Here is a 22,442-nt window from a genome sequence, read left to right as displayed (position 1 = left end):
ACTGGCAATGAACTACCAAAGCATACATTACTTTTTTATTATGAGTCTTTGGGAGAAAGAGATAATTGTAGGACACATTAAGAAAATCTCTCAGGATCTGGAAAGACAGTGATGAATATAACGTGGGCAAGACCAAATTTTTAAATGTCTACAGATTATTCAAACAGTAGCACATGCATCTAGGTCAGAGCTACAAATCTAAAAAGCATTGGAGAAACATGGGCGGAGTCTTTTCCAGAGTCACAAATATTAAATTCTAAAGAACAGAACACCTTGGGAGGCACAAGCTCAAGACTTCTATTGTACAGTTAGCAGTGGCCATGCTTGAAAATGGCTAGAAAGTATACAGTAGGGAGTCTCACCAGAAAAGCCGATGATGCAGATACTAAACACTTTGAGTTACTCATCCATCAATCAGGTCATATATCGAAATGTTGCATTATATACCAGGTAAACAAAGTTGCTTGTTAATAAAGACTAAAAAGCAGAGTTTTGAAAAACCATAAAGGGATACAGCGATGCATCCTGCTTCGAGACATAAAAGGTCATGATATTAGAAGAAGCAGCAAAGTGCAGCCCCTTTCCCAAATTTTATCGTAAGGTAGGAATCAATCCCTTCTCAAAAGAACCCAACAAAGTATCCAGAGGCTACGAGGAGCCACTTAGCGCTGCCTGAGCACACGGATATCCGATCTGTGAGTCTCCCCTCTGGAGAGAATCTCTAGTGAGGAATGGAGGCTAGAGGCCTGGAGAGTTTGGGAAGAGTACTGACACTTTCCTGCAGAAAGGTGGGCACAGTAACGGCGTGTTCTTGCCCCTTCCCACTTGCTGTGCATCCACAGAGTTTAAAAGACTTAAATGAATTTGGAAGCAAAGACTTCATCTCAGCATCTGCTGCCAAAAGGTACTTCATTAACTCTCGGCTTGGCACTCAAAACTGATCGAGTCTAACTGACAAAATTGAAGTCATATGAGATAGTCAAGTAAAGACTGTCAGTGTCCTAGACTTAGTATGTTCTTCTGACTCCTAAAAGGAAATCTTGACTGTTCATTAATGAAGTGCCTCTGTGGGGGAGAAGCCATGCTAAATTCTGCCATGTCAGAAATCCCGCGCTTAGGCTGCACACTGTGACCTTCAAGCTGCTGAGCTCTGCCGGAGGAGGTCTTTGTGTTCCAGGCCATCCTTGGACTATTTACCTTTGAAAGAAGTAGGGAAGTCGCTACTGAGAAACACATAGAGGGTTAAGGAAATCCTTTCAGTAACAGGAAGTTCTTACAGAGAGCTAGTCAGGCTATTGTGCTCTTCTTGCCTTGGGAGCTAGGGAGAGAGGGATCAGAATAGGTCCTATTGACCTTACTATATAAAGTCTTACTCGTCCGCATTAAAGAGAATCTTGATCAGAAATTTCCTGACTTGATTCGTTATTTCTTGCATCTCTGTATCCTACTTTCAATCCCCACTCCCTCCTTCAGGTGAACCCTGATTCGATTTTTCCCATGGGGCCCGGACACGACGTGTGTGTGTGTGTGTGTGTGTGTGTGTGTGTGTGTGTGTGTGTGTAAATGAAATGAAGAGGAAGGTATGCCAAAGTCGAAATAAGTGACTCCAACCAAAGAACATAGGCAGCAGTTTACATGCATTTGCTCAAGAAATATCTACTGCGTTCAGATCTATATCCACCCCCCCCCGAGAAAATGTGCAAACTTCTGGGAAGTCTGCTATGATCCCTAAAAGTGTGCTTGCTCTCAGGATTTGTGCAAAGGGAAAGAAAGGAAAAAACCTTTTAAAAAGGAATGATAAAAGTGAAACAACGGGGGAAAAAAATCAAGGTTATGAAACTAAAAAGAAGATAATAATATGAAGGAGAGGAAGGGGGCGGTGCTTGATCTCCACCTTCCTTCACCACCGGATTATGCCCCCCTCTCGGCGCCCCTCCAACCCCCCACCTCTGGTTCTAACTGCTGACCTGTCTCATTCCTTCTCTCAAGGCATGGGCATCACGTCTAAGGGCTCACACCATTAGAGAATAGAATACATATGAGAATTTGTGCTAGTGCTTTATTTGGGCAGTGGGATATCCCTGAAACAGCTAAACTCATATCCAACTCTAGTCCTTGACAATCCTCCCCTTCTGTGATGCTACAAGCTTTGTTTCAGTAACACATAGCATGGGATTGTCAATTTAGCTGGACTAATTTTGAATATATATTTCATTTCCCAGAGGGAGAATACCTGATTTTCTTCTTTACAAAATCAGATTAGGCAGGACCCATGTGTCAGCAAGCATGGCCATTTATCTATAAGCCATTTCTTTTTCCGATGAGCAATGTACTCGGGGTAAAGTGTTTCTTTCAGCTAATCCTGTATCTTGGTTTACTTTATTTTTTTATTTTTTTGCTCTCTCCTGTTCGCACTTAAATCATGTAAAGTATATCTTGAGCTAAATAAATTACAAAATATATAATGTCAAGAAGTGCCTGATAATTTAATTAATGATTAAAATAGGAGCTCTTCAGTGGTTTTGCTAACCATATTAATGTAATACACCCATCTATATCATACTAATAAGTTTGTTACACTTGATTGAGAAAATCGCTGAACTTAGATTTTTAAAAAGCCATCAAACACAACCAATAAAAATAGACCTTAATTTAGACTTCCAATGACCTCTAAATTGCCTCTAAATATTTAATAATCCTTTTTGCCTCTGCAAAATGTTTCACTTTTTAGAGAAAAAAATAAAGCTATATTCACTTATGTCTTTATCTATTTCTATTTGTCAATCTGTCACCTATCAATCAACAATTCAATTAAACAATCAATCATATGGTTTATGTTTGCCTCTATAAAAAATAAAGTTTAAATAATGGCATACATATATACATGTATGTATATTGCTATTGTCACTAGTTTTTTACTTTCTGTTATTTCTAGAAAACTTGACCACACTGCCATGTTTGGGCACTGTTCTAAGTAGTCTCCTTATATAAGAAAGAGATGGAGTAAAACTCAACCTTGGAGTATTTGTGTACTTCAGACTCTATGAAAATAACTAATGGATATATGACTTTCAACTCCCAAGCACCATCCTACAGTGCATGGGTTTGAGATAAAAGGAAAGGGAGAACACCTTCTAATAGAGCAGGTCTCATGGGTCCCTGAAGCTGGCCTATGATGCTCTCCTTCCCATCTGCCTCTCCTCCTCTCCCTCTCCCTGCTCCTCCCTTCCCCTCCCATCTCTCTCTCTCTTTCTCCCTCTCTCTCTCTCTCCCTCTCTCTCTCCCTCTCCCTCCCTCCCTCTCTCTCTCTCTCTCTCTCTCTCTCTCTCTCTCTCTCTCTCTCTCTCTCTCTCTCTCTCTCTCTCACACACACACACACACATGGTCTACTGTCTCCACTCTCTCTGCCTATTGCTTATTAGTAGGAAACGTCCCCCAGCCTTCACTCACTCTCTTCCTTCACTGTCTGATTCAATGAGGAGTATGGAGATGAGCCTGCTGACTTCTGCTTTCCACTGTAGCCATATGCCAATACAGAGGAAATTTCCAAGTAGAGACACCATAAGCCAATGCTCTTATTGCTTTGGGCCTCAACTCAATTCTCATCAAGTGTCCTGCTATGAGTTAGCAAAGGCGATTTCATTCTGTTGTCCATTTCCTTCCTTAGCCCTGACAAGATAAAATGCTACTCCCCTGCTTAAATAGCCCTGTTTCTCCTCTCAGGGTGACAGGGAAGGGCAGTTTCTAGTACTATCCTGATGACACTTCATTCTCACACTCAAATGAGCTTATTGACTTCAAGACCAATCTCTAAAGATGAGAAAGGGATGCATCTAGTCCTTGGCAAGATTGGAGACGATCTTTTTCAATCTCCTCTTAAGAAAGAGATCCATCTGCGCAGAACTGACATCCTTTACGCTTCGAAACATTCCTGGACAGCCAAATAAGTCTAAAAATAGGACTTGATCACTCATGAGCATTTCCTTAGCAGATGGACATTTTAATATCCTTACATGGAACTAAGCATAGAGAGATTCATTCTCTGCTTTCCTAGTGTAATCATACCATCAAAACCAAAGTATTAACTCCAGTGTAGTGCAGAGATCCTTCTTTCCCAATGCCTGCAAAATTCCCTTATTCCCTTAGTATAGGACAGGTCACTATATAAGCATCTCCATTCAGTCCCTACCCACAATGACATTTCTACAGGTTCATCCATGAGGATTACTTTCAGGGATCCTTTGCCCTTTGCCCTTCAGGGATCATTAGATGTTTTTGACCATATGGTCTTTGCAATAATCACAAGACTTGACAACACCAAAGCATAATCATTATATTGCTTTCCTGACGAAAAGATAAGAAATCATTGGAGGGAAACCTTTATAATGATAGTGCCTGGGGTACAGACTAAAGTAAATCTGGCCGGTGACAGAATGCTTTTGAAGAAAAATAAATGAATGTCATCAGTTTATTAAAGGGACAGGAGAGATGGCTTCGATCCAAGTCTGACAACTTTTATTTGTTCCCCAGAAGTCAGGTGGTTCAAAGAGAGAACTGACTCCCAGGAAAGGTTCTCTGCCTTCCATCACATCATGTGGCACACATATGCATATGCTTGCACATGAATAAACACATTCATGAATTCATTTTAAGTATTTTCAAGAAATGTCATTGGTTTGGGCATCTATTACTACCTTAGCAGACAAAGTTGAAGAAATCTAAGTCCTTTTGACCTAATTTGACAAGCAATTGCTGTCCTCTTACACTAGAAACTCAAATGTACTCTTGTATTTTACTTGAGTCTAGAAGAGCCTGTCCAGGGTTACATATGAGTGACGGTAGAAATGAAAATGTTTCTAAGGAAGGAAAATACTGGACAAATGCTCCTAGTGGTTCCCTTGCCCTACAGAGCAAGCGAAAACCTTCCGTAGCTGCTTAAAATTAAGTATGACGCTATGTCTTGCCTTCCATGCTGCTGTGCCGCACTAGAAAAAGAGCTTGATTCACTGCATTCAGCTGTGTACAAGAAGACCTGGCTGAGCTGCACATCAGTGTGTTTACACTCTCAGACATCCCTTTCCTCAGATCTGAGGGCTTCTAAAGTGCTTGTTGTTTTCACATGAACCCAGCTGCTAATTCTGTAGTGTGCTCTGACCTGAGACGGTATCTTCAGCTTTATTCAGATGGTACTCAGTCTGCAGTAAACATCTCTTCTTTCTTTGCTTTTCCATTGTGCAGTATTTATTCTTCAATACTAAAACACCCTTTTCATAAGGTTTTCCTAATAGTGATCTTCCTGCCTAATCTAGTTTGCTGTCAGTCGCTGTGATAAAACACACTCTGAACAAAAGCAACATGGAAAGTGTTTGGTGGGCTTTCATTTCCAGGTCACATTTCAGCGATGAGGGAAGAAAGTCAGGGCAGGAACTCAAGCAGGAACTGAAGCAAAAAGCAGTGAGGCTGCTGCTCTGTGGCCCACAACCACCTGCCTTAGTGCTGAGACAGCTGGCTGACCCCTGCACATCACTCATCCATCAAGGCACACCCTCACAGCTGTCCCCACAGGTTAACCTGATCAAGGCCATTCATCAACTGAAGTTCATAACCTCTTCCCAGGAGATTCAAGGCTGTGCCAAGCTGGCAATAAAAACTCTCCAGGATGCTGCCCACTCTGCAAGTTTCCAATAGCAAAGCTGGAAATGTGGTTGAAGAAACTTTGGGAATGGGAGATTTATTTTTAAAAGATCATTATGTTTTACAAGAGAAACTATTTAGGAAGAGGAAATTTCAATAGAGGACACAAAGTCAAAGCAAAAAAAAAAAAAAAAAAAAAGGCAGGTCATATTTTTATTCAAGGGTTTGTCTTTGAAGCTCCTTGAACAGTAGTCATGAGTGAAAGGAAAAAGAGAGGTAGTGAGACAGAACACCCCCAACATCGGGAAGAATACCCTGGAGCTTTCAACCTAAAGGTTGTGTTTTCCAAGATCAGGAGAGTTAAGAAAGTTTTGTTTTCTACTGAAATACAAAATATGTAAGTTGTCAATTTTCATAATTGTAATTAGAGCAGAAAAAAATTACTGTTTTTAGGCAGCACTGTCCTAAAAGGTGATCCTTTAAGATCAGAGACATAGATGCTTCTAGAACTCTGGGATTTGTCACAACAATGTATCCAGCAGGAAAAGCTTTACATAATAAAAGTCATATGATGCTATGATAAGAAAGTTTGAATCCCATCTTCCCAAAGCAAGTCCCCAAAAGTGGCAGTCCTTATACTTGGGAAGCTCCAGGAATTCCACAGTGTCACATTCAGCCTCGAGTCTCCAGGCAGCTGGTAGAAGCCATGGGTGAGTTCTTCTCAATGGAAGCATTGTCCTCCAGTCTTGTTTGTCCAGCCAATACATTTGCGTTAGTCACAGAAGTTTCCTCCTATATGTTATCATCACCCCACACGGCGCCAACTTGCCCATGGTAGACAATGCACCCTCTAACAGAGAGCTGCAGTTAAAGAAAGATCTTACCTTTCCCTTCTCTTCTCGGATTCCCACACCCTTTCCTTCAGGTAAATTAAATTTTACCCATAAAATTGTGGGTTATTAATATTTGAAAGAGATGTATCTGTAGACTTGCACACACACACACACACAATTTAATAAAACCGGAAAGATAAGGAGGTAGAGGGAAGTACTAAAACTAAGGCTATATGAAGAAGTCTTATGGGAATCACACAGATGTGTGTGTGTGTGTGTGTGTGTGTGTGTGTGTGTGTGTGTGTGTGTGTGTAAAGGAAGTTGAACACAAGTCCTCTCCATAGTGGGGTGAATGCTGCTGCTCCTAGAAGATACAGTTACTAAGTGAAAATCTATTCACAGTCTACCTCCCTATGAGTCGTTCCAGAAGCTCCCAAAACAATAGAAGCTATTGTCATGGCTCTTGCTTGCCAAGCGTCAATTGATGGTAATACCCAACTGCTGAAGACACCAGTTGTTTTAGATACAGAAAATAGAGAAGCTAAGCTAGACTGACCAGGAAACTCTCTCCCTGCTAGCAAGCTTTCATAGTATCAGAAGGCATTATGCAGGCTGCTGGAGGAGAAACAGTATCAATATTCTCACTTAGTGCTAGATCCTACATTCTATGAAATCGACCTTCCTAGCAAGATGTGCCAATTTGTGCAGTAACACCATGATGGTTACCATTGTTACCACCATGATGATAACCAATGACTTTCTGATTGACTGTTCCACTGGAGGCATTTTATACCTGGCATTGTAAATCTGGTCAAAAGCTCATGAGCGGAGAGACTACAAGCTTTGGGAGGAAGCTACTGCTGTTATTTTGCTAACTAGTCATGTTTTCAAACTGCCTTATAAATATTTATCTTTACACCCATGGATCTGTGTCACTATCAACGTCGGTCATAGAAGCTTTGGAATGCATCAGGTAAGAATTGATGCAGAGACTTATAGCTAGTTAAAGTGCCAAGTGTAGGTAACTGTGAATGCTTAACTATGGAGACAGAATCATCTATCCAAGTCTCCAGAGAATATAACCGAAGAGTGGACAGAAAGTATCCGGGAGCTGAAAGATGAGGAGGAGAGCTGTAAAATGCAGACTTCTGAGTACATCAGGACTGTTCCACACATCAAGAGCAACGATGGTTACTGGCACAGGACCTACTCAAGATCAAGTAGGGGAGGGACCACTGAGACCCCATCCATTTCCAGGGGCTCTCGGCATTTGGTGTTTGCTGAGTGAGGCAAAAATGAAAATCACTCTCCTTTGACTGGCCACCAGTAGGCTGCCCATACCCCTGTGGTTGGTTTCATAGCTATGTGCCTATAGAAAGCACTTAGGGACTTAGGGAACTTGAACTTAGGAAATTATTATCCAAAAAAATCAGGACATGAAGTTGGGAGAGGGATGGAGTGGAGGGTGCTATGGGAAGTTAAGGTAGGTGTGAGTGGCAGGATATGATAGAAACAAAATACATTAAAAAATTCAAAGAATAAAGAAATAATGACTTCCAAGTTAAGAAAATTACTAGGAATGGTACAGCGGTGGGTGTTCCTTCCGGCCAGCATCCCCCTCTGCCAGGAGCTGGCTGCCTACCTTCCTTGGCCCTTGATGTGATGGTTGCTGGTAGGCTCTGGGCACAGTACACCTCCCGCGTCTGGATCCCACCACCGCAGATTGGTCCTGTCTCGTGCCAAAGTGGGTCCTGTTGCTCCAGAAGAAGAGAGACTTGGCATTCCTTCCACTCAGATGCTCTCCAGGAGTACCTGTTCAGTTTTATTGGTTTAAAAGAAGAAGAGGCAATGAGGAAAGTATACAGCTCTGAAGACAACAGGCAACGACATCACACGTGTATGAAAAGCTCGTTCTCACTGTGGAGAAAGAAGTGTCCTGGCCTAGCAATACTAAAACCCTGTTATTTCCCACAGGGGAAAAAAAAAAAAAAAAAAAGAACAGTTGTGCATTGTGGCAACAGACGGCACAAGGTGACCAGACTGAAGGAAGGAAAATAGGCAAGTGGTGGTGCATCTTGGTGTGTCTCAGCATGAAGTAGAAGAGAGAGAAGAATTAGAGGAAAGGTCTGGAATCACAATGAAGCCAGTAAATGGCAGCTGAAATTGCCGGTCAGTAGACAGACTTCCAGATATCGGCACACAAGTTAGCTTTCTTTTCCAATTAGCAGAGGACTGTGTATTCCTGCAGATATCTTCTTCTCAAATATGCCGAAATGGACTCTAGCATCTCAATCATGTTGTAGGAATCATTTTCTTCCCACTTAACACCTTGACATTGGGATAAAGCAATTAAGATGAATTCATTAAAATGTGTGTTACATGTTTATTAAAATGTGTTAGCACTGTATATGTCACTATGTTTCAGTCAACAAATATTTTTCAACACAAGCAGCGTGGTTATTTAAACTGACTTAGAAATGGGTCTCCCTGGCTTATTACTGATTGTTTAAGAAACGTTTTAAAGCAGATAAAACTAAGGTATTGATTTACATGAGGTTTTATATACAATTTACAGAAAAGGAAACTTCAGTGATAATACCCAGGTTAACATCTTCAGGCATAATACCCCCTTTGTGGGTTGTTGTAGAGTTCATTAAGACCAGATTATTAATATAACCCGCTGTATTCTCATACATACCCACAGACTCGTTACCTTCTGGAACAACAAAGAAAACCTAAGCATATTCTAAGATGTTAGGAAAGAGTTCTCAGGTCTGTGATTGCTTATAATAAAGGTAAAATATAATCATTAACACATGTCACTAAAACCATGGTTTTTCCACAAATGAGAGTGAAATTGAAAATCAAATAGCAAATATGAAAATATCTAAAATTCTTGATGGTGATCAGCCTCTTTGAAGTGAATGTGATCATTGTACAAAGTATAGAAGCCTTGAATCGTTGGTCTGTGAGGAGCTCGTTGCCGAGGGGGAAGTGCAGATGGTCTAGCCAGGCTTGCTGTACCTCGGTTTCCCTCCATCACCCTTATTACTTCACCTCCACATGACTTCCCCGGGCTTAAACATCTATGGACAAGGGACTACCGGGGAGAAGGTTCAGCTGTACGAGTGTGAGGACCTGAGTTCAGATGTCCAGCTCACGTGTAAGAAGCCTAGGTGGGGTCGGGAAATGAGGGTTCCTGACACTTTCCAGCCAGCCAGTCTAGATGCATTATTTAGCTTCAGAATTAGTGAAGGATCTTGTGCCAAGAACAAGGTGGAGAGGAATTACAGAAAACACTGCCACCAACCTCTAGCCTCCACATGCATGTACACGGACACACATGCATACTCTACACACATAGGATACATATTCTATGAACAACCATATGCACTATGCACACACTTGGGTAGGGATTTGTGCCAAAGAAGGAATTTGGAGACCCAAGACCATCATCTTCCTCTTTACAGGTGAACACAAACAACATTCTTCTAATTCCCTGGGCAGCAAATAGATTGAGAAAAGGTCAGGTCTCCCAAGATCATGAAGCAGCACTTCTCCAAAGGAATGGCTGTCAAACAACCCATCCCCAGCTTCTGACCCCATTCTGTCTGGTCGCATATGTGAAGGGCTTGGCTCATGAGCTGTGGGACATGGGTAGCTCTGTTCTAGGACAAAGTACAATGTGGTTGGTGACTGACCGTAGGACTGAATGGGTACCCAACTCTTCTCTTTCCGGTGGTCTTCTTTCTCCACTCAGTCTCTCTGTCTAATAATAAGCTACTACAGCAGTTGACTTCAAGCCAGTAAGGCAGACAGACAAGAGGCATAGTGTGCACTGTGGTATAGACCACAGCCTACTTAAGACTCGCGCCAACCTCATCTGAGTAGGCGCCTTGCTACTTAGTAGTCCTTCAGCCGGATCAACCTGATCTCTACTTCTACCTCCCCATTTATAAGATGCAGACAATCACAGAAAACATTGAACCTGTCATATAATGAAAGGGAATATTCTTTCTATTCTTTTTAAAAATATTTTATTAATTTATTCATCTTACATCTCAAATGTTATCCCATCCCTTGTATCTTCCCATTCCTCCTTCCCTCCTGCTTTCCCCCTACTGCCCTCCCCTATGTCTGTGACTGAGGGGGACCTCCTCCCCCTATATATGCTCATAGGGTATCAAGTTTCTTCTTGGTAGCCTGCTATCCTTCCTCTGAGTGTCACTGGGCCTCCCCATCAAGGGGACGTGGTCAAATATGGGGCACCAGAGTTCGTGTGGAAGTCAGTCCCCACTCTCCACTCAGCTGTGGAGAATGTCCTGTCCATTGGTTAGATCTTAGAACTCTTTCTATTCTTTACTCCACTTCATCCCTACTTCATGTGTGCATGTGTGCGTGTATGTGTGTGTGTGTGTCCTTTTTTTTTTTTTTAACTTGAGACAGAGACAAATGTATTCCACCTTGCTTTGAACTCATCCTTTTTATGTCACCAAGGATAACTTAGAACTTCTGATCCTCCTATCTCAGCCTCTGGAGCACTCCAATATAGGTATATAATGTCACACCTGGTTTATGCAGTGCTAGGGGTGGAAGTCAGGGATTCACATGTGATAAGCGAGCAGTTTACCAACTGAGCTATATCCCTATTTTCTCTGTCTCCTTATATCTGCCCATTGCTGCCTCACTACACACACACACACACACACACACACACACACACACACACACACACACGGGTTTCATAGGTCTCATCAATAGTTATATATGAGGTCTAACCTAGCACTGTTCCCTCTATGCTCCAACATGGTCCTGCCAGACAAGATGTGCCCTCTAGGGCAATTGTGGTAAGAGAAGCTCATTTTAAAATGGACAGTGGTTAATGCAAAGTCTAGTCAAAGTAATGATAATAATAGACTGTGAATGTTCAGCCACAGCTGGGACATCTACATCAACCACTTTAACCTTGAAGTTCAAGAACAACTGAAGAACAAAAGGCAGAGAGAATGCTAGAGCGAGAGGCTGGCGAAGAACACGTTCCTCGGGACATGACATTTCTGTTGCACACATTGCGCAAAGTCACTGTGGTTACTGACACCAGACCCACACAAAATCAAGCCTAGTTAAAATTCCAGTGTAGATGAGGCAGTGGCTCCCAAGGCTCCACTCCAAGCTGAGGGTCATTGGTGGCTGATGGCTACTGAGAGAAGCAGTGTCATCTTTCATCAGGGCTGTGGCCACTGCTACAGTGTCATTCCCAAGTGGTTGTTTGCACATGCATGTGCAGCACTATTTGGACGTCAGCTACTTTTATTTGAAAAACAAAACAAAAAGAAAGACAGAAGATGGAGGAAGCTGTGTTGGAGCTGGAAAGGGAAGGGAAGGTGGATGTGACCAAGATACATTGTATACACATTTAAAATTATCATAGAAAAATTGTAAATGTTTTTAAAATAAAAAAGTCTTAATTAAGTATTTTTTTTTAATGCCGCATTCACATTTTAGGAAACAAAGTGTTGAAAGGAGCACAGAAACAGTTTAGCACCATTGCAAGTCAAACCGGGAATGAGTTATCTTGTAAAAAACTGACTTTTCAATTAAATTTTCACAACCCTGTAATAATTAGCAATGGATAGAATTTGGAAGTCATTAGGAAGAAAAATGAAAAGGAAAGCTGAATGACTATGGTTTTACATAAAGAAACAAAATCTCTGTTGGTAGCTCATTAACTAGAAAGGCTCAACTTCCACTCACTGGCAAGTGACAAAAATCTCTGAAGAAAAAACGGGGCCTTTATCACTATCACTGTTGTTTCCCACCCCTGAGAAAATACCACCTCAGCAAGAGGCAAGAAAAAGGCAGCCTAGTAAGGACCTATGCTCCTGTTTAAATGTGAGTCATCTCACACTCTGTGCTCATCGCTTTTCACTTTAAGAGTTCCAAAAGCCTCAGCTATGTTTAGTCACAAATCAGCCATCAGCCATGAAAACTGAGCGGCCTGAACCTCACCAACATGAGAGAGGGTGTCTCTAGGATCTGACAGAATAAGAAATCAAAGGAGTGCACTCAGCTAAACGATACTCGTTTCTTCAGAAGTGCTTGTGGCGATAGGCCTTGGCAAAGGCTGGCTCTCTAGCCTGTGACATTCTCTTTAATGGCTGAGTTTGTGTCAAAGACTGGGCTTTGCAGACCCCTGTCTCCACCTTTAGTGCTTTTCAACACACCTCAATTTTGCCCTCCTGCTCAGGAGGGGACTATGGAATCTTAGAAACCACAGGCTTATGTCCTCTGGGGAAGCAACGCTCTGAAAGTGGCTGTGGAAAAGCCTCCAGTGCAGTAGAGGAACACCAAAGGAAAGAAATGAGTGAATTTCCATGCCCCCTACTCTGGCAGGTCTATAGATCAATATGCTTTTTCCTGACCAGCTGGGTGAAGAGAATAAACTTGGCATTAATTTATTTGGGCTGTCATAGTGTCAGCATAAATACTTTAAATAGTGAAAAATAACAGCTAACACTTCCCGCTGCTTATTCTATGGCAGGCTTGCATTAATGAGTGAAGGTACAGTACTTCAACTTATACTCTCAATAATCCTATGATAAAAATAGTATTTATTATTATATATGAGAGAATGGGCATGGAAAATAACCTCCCCAATAAGACATAAGTAAGTGGTAGAGTGGAACTCAAAGCAAAGTTTATTTGACTCTGTAGTAACAGTGAGCAAGAAGGCCACAGAGGTCACTCTGGTCCAAGTGGAACCAAGTTCAGTAAACAAGAGCCGATCTTCTGTCCTGGTTATTTTCAAGAACCAGGAAGTGCTGGTGCTGATTGGAGGAATTGTATCCTGGGCTAGAATACAAATACCATCCATTGGTCCCTGTGATACTGTCAGTGATGGCTGTCCAATAACAGTTCTCAATAACAAGATAGTCTATCTGCTAGTCACACACAATCATGGCTCTAGAACAGCTACCAACTAGTTGTTTTGTAATTACACTACTATAGAGTCGCAGGGTTACATTTCAGCACTTTGGATAGAGGAAAGATAGTCACAAGAATACCAAGCAAAAGACTCTCTAACTGAAAACTCAAATTGTCACTAACAGTTGCCAAAGGCAAGTTTCCTAAAAGGGGAGTGAGTGGCTTTGTCAAGAAAGCCTTAACATCAAATCCCTCATACTGCTCCCTTGTCAGTTCTTCTTCTGTAAGTCAACCACCCACTCATGTGTAAACAACTCTGGGGTCCCTGGTGTCAGTGAGTGAACATACCTCTAGTCATTCTAAAATCTCTACACATGCCCAAGGACGATAATGTCCTGAGTCCTGAGAGAAAAGAGTCAGAGAGCAGAGGACCAAGTAGACACCAGTGTTCTAGCATGCCAGTGAGCATGTTCAAAAGTCAAGCTGGGAGAATGTTTGGCCCCTAAAAAATGTCCAGAGGACAGTATGGCGGGAGGGATGCTCTAAGGGCAGAGACTCAAAGCCAAGCTACACAGAGAACCTTGCAGGCTGTTAGAAGGTGATGATCTCCCAAAGGCAATAGGAAATAATGAAAATTGAGGGGATGGCAACAAGATGTAGCAGTTTAAGTATTAAAAGGATCACCCAGGAGGGTAATGAAGAAGTGAGGGAGAAATCTTTGTAAACTGCAGCAGCCCTGATGTGTCTGGAGAGAAGCCATTGCACAAAAACACCTTTCTATAGATTAAGCACAGGGCGGAAGAGAAAAGGAAGGGTGACGGGTGATTGTTGCATTTTTTCCTTGTCCACGTATAAAAAGTAAAAGCCCTTGGTGCCGAATGCTCAGAAGATAAAGCTCCAGAAAGATGTTAAAGTTCCAGATGCCAGGGAGACAGGACCATGCACTGTAACTGAGCCATTCAGCTCTTTTCCTTTCTGTTTACATCCTAGAACCTAATTTCTGAACCCATAAGCCCATGCCTAAAGCCTGTTTCCCACTGGTGGTCAATCAGTACACCTGCACTAGATATAAATGCAGATGAGACTCTATCATTCTCAGATACTACATGCAGTCTAAATATCAGTGTACCGATAACAACAACAACAACAAACTCAACAAGAGTATGTGGCTAAGGAGCCAAGTCAGTGGTTAACAGCACTGGTGCTTTTGCAAAAGACCCAAGTTCAGTTCCTAGCACCCAAGTCAGGCAGCTCACAAACACCTGTAGCTACAGCTCCATGTTGAACATGCTCTTCTGGCCTCCACAAGCACCTGCACTCATGTGCACAGGCACAAACACACACACACACACACACAAATACACACATATACATAGTTACAAAGAAATAATGCATCCCAAAAGAAAACTGAAAAGAGAATATGAGGCTGGGAAGGAGGAGGGATGAGGATACAGGGGATGGGGTTAAAGGGAGAAGGGATACATAGCTATTATCAATATGCATTGTGTAAATTTCAAAGAATAAAAATATTAACTATTAGACACTAGCACTAACTCAAAGAGCAACCTTCTAACTCTGGATATACATTTCTCATACAAAATGCAAGAGATAGAAAAAAAGTCTAAGCTAGGACAGGGGCGACTTGAAGTCCTGGAATTAAGTAACTCCCACTTCTTGGCCTCCTGACTGATGTCCAAGTCAGGGATTCTGCAACTAATCCTATCGCCTATGTTGAGAGATAAAGAAAAGGGAAGTTTAAAAATTTCTCATTCTTTGGGTAATAAGTACAACTTACTAAATGAGAAAAGAAGAAGCATTTGCCAGCAATTCTTTAAAGCTTCCCATCACCCCAGTGTGTCATGAAGTGATTCTGACAGCCTCACGACGCCAGCTCCAATGCAGCCTCTGCCCTGCCACAGCTGAGTTTTGACGCTCTCGTAAGGCTCAGGGCTGCCTGGAGTGTGGGCTTCCTCTCTCCCTCATCGAATGGCTGAGATGTGATACCAAGAACATGGGATAGACTCTTAAGTGATTTAATGATGACAGATTGATAGGATAATTGCATTAGTTTAACGGTCATGTTTTGATTGAACACATATAGATTTGCAAACATTCCTGGAAGTGAAACCCCTGTGAAAGGTATTCAAATTAAATGTGTGCGTGTATTAAAAATCAGTGCTCTGCAGTGTGACTAATTTATGATAATGTCTGTTGTCCTTTGAAAGTTGTAAATGCACTTGGAAAAGAATTAACTCATCTTTTTTTTTTTTTTCCCTGAACAGACCATCAACATAAGGGAACTGGTCAAGCCTTTATACATTTTATGCTCTAGTAATTTTTTATTGGATAGAGTGGGCTATTGATTATGGAAAGCTACTCTGAAGTGCAAGGCTCTATGCTCCGCAGCAGATGGCTTTGCTAGCCAAACTCCACATATGTATTATTAATAGACTTCTATCGCTATGCACAGCACTTAACAGTGCGTTAACTCCATCACACTAACTGGGGATCAGATCTGTCCAGGAGGACTCATGAAACCACATCTACCAGTAATAGATAGATCCAATAAAGAAGGTGCCAGTGTCCCAAGGAAATCATTTCGAATTCTTAGAAAATTCGTTTCATTTCTAAAACAGAGTCTCCTTGGTGTTCTGGGGTTCCAGGGTATGGCTCCTTTACTTCTCAATTGCTACAGAAACTGGTTTAATTTAAACAACTGAAACAATGCCTCCTTCAAGGAGCCATTCATCTACCTGACAATCCTCATCGAGCTTGTATTACGCGTGGGGTGTTGGGTGCACTGAGAGAAATCAATGGGAGAAGATTTAAAAGGTGTGATTGGTGATATGTGTTAGAAGCCAAGTAGTGAACAAATCCAGACTGTGATCTCACTCCTGGCCCTACCTGAGGTAGTGCTTACAGCCAATGAAAACAGAAGCCTTTCAATCTAGAAAATCAGCCGTGCTATCAGCAGAGACCATTGGAGACTGCACAAGCCCTCTATGGTCATCGATGTCTGTGGTAGTTACTACCTAGTCATCTCTATTGGTCTAATTTCAGATGCCTTTGACAAAAATGCCTTTCATTGCTTCCCACGCATTATATGATGATTATATGCACACAACAAAGTGTACACGCAAAGCATTGTTCTGCTGGCACTTGAGCACACATTTATTCACCCAGTGTTTAGTAAGCACTGAATATGAGTTAAACATCCTTCTAGGTGCCTTGCTCTTGGTAGGGAAGAATGAAGGAAGGAAGGAATGGGGGAGGGGGAGGAAGGAAGGAAGAAATGAAGGAAAGAAGAAGGAAGGCCCTACCCATATATGTATGGGGTGATGTGTGAAAGCATCATTGCTAAGCACTCATAGACAATGTATCGTTAGTATTTTGTTTGGAAGAACATATGCAAGCTTTGCAGGATAAGTACATCAATGTTTTCTGTTTTCCTCCTTTCTGAATCATCCCCTGATTAACCTCCTGGGAGACTGAAGCAGATTTTGAAGGGAAATTGCCCCCAAAGTACTTTCTTATTTTGTAATTGGCAAAGAAGGAAAAAAAAAAAAAGCCAGCCAGGACAGTTTTTTTTCCCCACACACTTTTCCTAACATTCTGATAGGTTCCAACAGTCACTTTGACAATTCTAGTCCTCAGAGTTTACTCAAAGAAGAAAGAATTTTATCTAGAAAATATAAAATTGAGCTCAGTGCTTCAGTGAGATGTTAGGGACATTCAGGCTGATCTCTGGGGCCAGGTAACAAGCAAATCAAAAGGGGATGCAGGAGCCAGGAGATGGCTCTCGGCAGGAGCTTGCACAGACAGACAGTTTTGCTAAGGGCTTCCTGCCTATTCATAATAAGGATAAATTCACACCCAGCAGCAATGAGGAAGGCAGGGTGGTTTCACACAGCCCATCTACTCTGTGCCAGGCCAGAGTATTGAAACCACATTTAATAAATTGTCTTTTCTCTGTGGTAATGTTGCATAGTCTATATGGTACCATTAACCATGCCGCTTCTGCCTTGAAATTTTCTGAACAGATTTTACTCTGCATTGGTCACTGTCACCATCTAACGCTGCTGCCTGCTATTCAATTTCAAACCTTAAATGATTATGTAAGAGGAGGAACAGCCATCTTCCTATGAAAACTGGTCTCCCATGCACGGGTGATAGAAGTTGCTGGCAGGACGTGTCATTTCTAACAACGATTTATACAAGTGACTTTTTAAAATCTACATTCTTGAGTGATCATTACAAGTTCTCCACTAGAATAGGTTTCTCTTCCTAACTTCTTCAGAATGTCAGTCTATCATAGTGTTGTTTTTTGTTTTTTTTTTTTTTTTTTTTTTTTTTTTGACACAAGGAACTTAGCATATGACAGGCCCCTGTCCTCAGCTTTATTAAGACTTTGCAGTACACTAGGCTGCCTCATCTTGCATAATTGTGGCAAGCATTGATGTGTGGCTCTAATACTTTGAGTGTTAACTGGGACTCAGTGAAAAAAAAAACAAAAAACAAAAAACAAAAAGCAAAAAAATCCAAACCAAACCAAACAAACAAACAAACAAAAAACAGGTCGTAGGCATTTTATGCACTGCATATCTTCTAGTGTTTTAGGGCAGAAGATGATGCCTAACAGGTGACAAGAATCCCAAATAACTCAAGGTCACACACGAAAGGGAGACTCGCCTCTCTCCCATGCTTGTCACCCTTAGTTGGTATGTTTAATGTTACCCTGGAGCTGGGGGAAGGAGCATGTGTTTACTTATAGATTATGTGATGTTGGAGAAGGGAGCTGCATGGGCTGTGGTCCTTGAGCCTGTGTCGGAAGCCCATCCCAAGATGAGGTTAAGTGTGTACAGTACTAACTTTTAGTTCTAAACTGTCTTTACAAGCACAAGATCACTAGAGATTATCTCCTTTCAAATTAAGTTGAACAGCTCCTAACACGTTCTCATTCTCAGCAGCACCTTAGACCTGGCTCCTTTTAGTTGTGCCTTTTTTCCACACACAGGTGCCCTAAGGACTGACGCTCACTGGTCACGGCTGTGACAAGTCAGGGCAGCCCATTTGGTGAGGCACACTGGGGAAAAGACCAATTTGCAGAGACTAAATCTCTTCTCCATCACATGCCCTTCTTGGAGCATTTATCCCTAACTTCCAAAGAGGTTAGTTATTCACTTTCTTTAAAGAATATCCCCAACCCCAAAAGACCTTGTTTCAATAAAATTTCTCACCTAATACTACTTGATCCTGTAAGGAGTGCTGACAGAGCCCATCACAGCATTCTGGAAGTTTCTCTCTTTACCTAATATTAGAATATTATATTTTTTAACAACTCATGCACCCAAAATAAATTTTATATATTTCTATTGTTTGGTTTTTCATGTAAATGAAGTCTGTTTCCATAAAGGGAGGACTGTGTGTTTTGCTGTCTGAAGTCTCCCTAGACTTAACCCTGTGCTGGGCACAGAGCAGGAGCTCTGTGTTTATTTATTTAATGATCGAATATGTTTTCCACAAAAAAGACAGAGGAAGGGTAAAACCGAATCACAATGTGAGGGTTTAATCAAAACAACACAAAGACTCACAGAACCATGCATTTTCCAGCTTTGGGAAGACGGCGTGAATTAAATTGCCTGATGTATGTGGACACTCATGAATTCTGGGATGGAGATGGCTATGTGTGTTCCTTAATAGATTTCTGTTTTCATTTTCATTGCTCACAATGAATTTTAATCACCAGTGTCAAATGAGAAACAAAAGCAGATCCTCGGCCTTTTGTGCTGTGCGCTGTATTTCCTGTGGTAGAAGCCACAGCCCAGAACCCAGATAAATAAGAAGGGTGGCTGGCGCTCTGTTGTTATTCATTCATTTTCCTGCCCTGCTTGTAACTAAGGAGAAACATTAGGTAACACATCCTTCTCTGTAGGCAACACTGCTTGGTGCTTCAGTGATTCCTTCAAGAAGCTCATTTCCAGCAGATCCATCATTTGAAAAGGTTTGTTTTTATGTTTTTAGATAAATGCCAAACTCAGTCGTGTGTTCGAATAGCTGAAGTAGAGGGCCAGCTTGTCATCAGAATAATCTGCTAGTCTCTGTTTCCAGATATCAAATATCAACTGATTGTAACAGGGCCTTACTTTGGATGCCTAATTATCATGGTCTTAACTTATTTTACGTGTCTCCTGGAATGCATACCTCAACTGGGTGTGTGTCACCAGGAAAAACATTATAACCCCCGGAGTGATGTAATGGGCAGAGCCTGAGAGAGACGCCATGATGACAGTGAATAACGCTTAGAGTCTGGCTGGATAGGAATCTTCTTCTATGTAGCCTTCATATTGAGTTCATTTATATCTGTTACATTAGTGCCCCACAATAGTATATGATGATAAATTAAGATTCTATTCCTACCTGTACACAATGAAAAAAAATCTGAATTACACATCCCTAGAAGAGATTTCCAAAATATACAGAAGAAATTATTTTACTCTCCGTGTGACTTCTACGATATGTCATACAAGGAAAGAGAGGATTCTCTAATGTATGCTAGGACCAAATTATACCTGAAAACAGCAAGAGCAATGACATCCTTTCTGTATTGCCTTTACGTCGTAAGCATTGGGCCTGGGATTTTATACACACAGTCTCCAGTGTTTCAGTCTTATAATGTAAATGATATAATTAACAATCCCACTATTGAGGGAAGTGCCAGAGAAGATAATGGAGCTTTTGTTTGTTTGTTTGTTTGTTTGTTTGTTTTGTTTTGTTTGTTTTGTTTCATTTTTTGAGACGTGGTTTCTCAGTGTAGCCTTAGCCATCCTCAATTCGCTTTGTAGACCAGGCTGACTTCCAACTCACAGAGATCCTCCTGCCTCTGCCTCTCTGAGTGCTGGGATTACAGGTGTGAACCAATGCTCTTTTGAACTGCCAGGGCAAGTAAACAACAGACATAAAATCTGGTTGCAAGTATATCTAGCCTTGAAACAGAAAGAGATTCTAGTTATAGCATCTGCAAGCCAACTATTTACTACTCTAAATTAGAGTTTTGAAAGAGGGCTGTAAAATGAAAAAGATGTGATGGATTCAATATGATAGAGTTAATGGGTAAAGGACCATGAGCTGCATCCTACTGTGCTACAGAAGTGAGGGTCAATGAAAATCTAAGCAGCCTGGAGCTGCAGGGATGGCTCAGTGGTTAAGCGTGTACTGCTCTTACAGAGGACCAGAGTCCAGTTCCCAGAACTTACACCAGATATCTCACAGCCACCTGCAATTCTAGTTCCTGAGGACCCAATGCCCTCTTCTGGCCTCCATGGGCAATGACACTCATGTACATAAATCTGGACACAGATGCACATGTACAGATAATTTTTAAAAAATAATAATTCAAAAAAGAATCTATGAGTCATTTTAGTAAAGCAAATATAGAGAAATATAGATGATATGTTATGGATAAATACATAATAGATAGGTTATAGATACATAATAGATAGATAGATGGATGGATAGATAACATACAGATGATGTTCAGTCAACACCAACCAAAAAAGTAAGAACAGAATGGGCTAGAAATCTTACAGCAGAGATGTATCTTTGAATTCCACAATATATACATTATTCAGAGTTAAAGAAGGTCAAATGTAACACCAACACAAGGAGACCCATGCTTTCCTCTAGGTTTTTATAGCTATCCAGGCTCAGGAAATAAGAGTGCAAGTTGGGTTCATCACAAAATGATGGATTTATGCAAGAAACTGTTTTTGCCTCGTTTAATATTTTTCTGGGGCCAGGAATCTATCTCATCCTCATGTCTTTAAGGTTACAATAAGCTATAAAAAATATCTTCCGCAAATAGATATATATCTAACAGAGAGTTCAGGACAGCTCTCCATCCTTAATAGACTCCCCAGTAGACAACCAGCCTCAGAGGACTTCTGTCATTATGAGCTTGGAGTTCACAGCAAACCCACAACCTAAAAAAAAAAAAAAAATACCCTGGAGGCCTTTACTAAGTGCAATATGGCCAGTGCCCTTCCTCCGCGCCCGCCCCCGCCACTGCCAAATGAAAATCAAGATGTTAGAATACAGCTAATAATGGATAGTGAGTCACTTTCCAATATCCTCTGGCTCCCGGGGGGGGCTCTGGAAGAGAAATTGTCGCACAGACTGCCAATGATAGGAGGCCACAGGAGGATCAGAATTTGGGTGCTGCAAGTCATTAGCAATACAACACGCGGGAACTATTTCATCTCTCTACTGATGGCCTCGTTTGCACACAGAGCATGTTAAGAAGGACTTTGGGCTAGTTACAAGAGTCACGCCACATTTCTTCTGTGTGATGCACTAGAGGAAATAAATGGCACTAAGGCATTTTTGGAAATCTTGTGACGTCAGTGATGTAGAAACAGAACTTGAATGGTGAGATCCTGAGTGGAAACCCCTGCTCTTAAACCACCGCACTGCACTGCCAAGTAAAGGAATCCCATACTGAGAAAGGTACAGTAGAAACAAGAGGAGGCTGTAGCTGTTAAAATATTCCGAAGTGAAATACCTGGGACATGGCTGCAGAAGCTCCCCTTCAGCAATGCAGGTCTCCTTCTCTAGAAGTTCCGGACATTCCTGGCCACCTCCAATAGCAACGTGCTTCACGTTCCGGCTTCTGCTTCTAACTCCAGGCGATAGACTCCCGGATCGGCAGGTCTTGGAGCAGGGGCTCCACGGGGACCACTCCGAAGTCTCACAGTCCTTCGGCATCACACAGGGTTGGACTGTCAGTGGGAAGGAATCCTGCATGCAAAGGCTGAAAGAATAATGGAGGACAAGAAAATTAAAACGTAGATTAAACAGATGCAACCAGCGTTATGAAATTCTTACTATTAGAAAAAAATGTTTAAAAGTTAGTTTGAGTTGTGCGTGCATGCACACGTGCATATGTGCGTGCGTGTGTGTGTGTGTGTGTGCACATATCAAGGCACACAAATGGAGGGCAGAGGACAGCTTTGTAGAGTTGGTTCCTTCCTTACAAACCAGTGGGTCAGAATTCGC

The 22,442-nt window shown here is 41.6% G+C and overlaps 1 protein-coding gene across 1 annotated transcript in view; it reads right to left on the bottom strand.

The window, feature by feature from the left end:
* Thsd7b (thrombospondin type 1 domain containing 7B) overlaps nt 1–22,442 on the bottom strand; it is an 839,983-nt gene that overhangs the window by 490,069 nt on the left and 327,472 nt on the right. Inside the window, exons 4-5 of the mRNA XM_051147323.1 lie at nt 21,949–22,197; nt 8,110–8,279 (exon numbers count right to left, since the gene is read on the bottom strand). Coding sequence (XP_051003280.1) covers nt 8,110–8,279; nt 21,949–22,197 — 419 coding nt within the window. The remainder of the gene's footprint in view (nt 1–8,109; nt 8,280–21,948; nt 22,198–22,442) is intronic.

The sequence above is a fragment of the Acomys russatus genome, chromosome 6 (assembly GCF_903995435.1).
Source record: "Acomys russatus chromosome 6, mAcoRus1.1, whole genome shotgun sequence".
Classification (NCBI taxonomy): Eukaryota; Metazoa; Chordata; class Mammalia; order Rodentia; family Muridae; genus Acomys; species Acomys russatus.
Note: the sequence above shows the minus strand (reverse complement) of the source record. Positions and strands in the feature narration are given on the sequence as shown.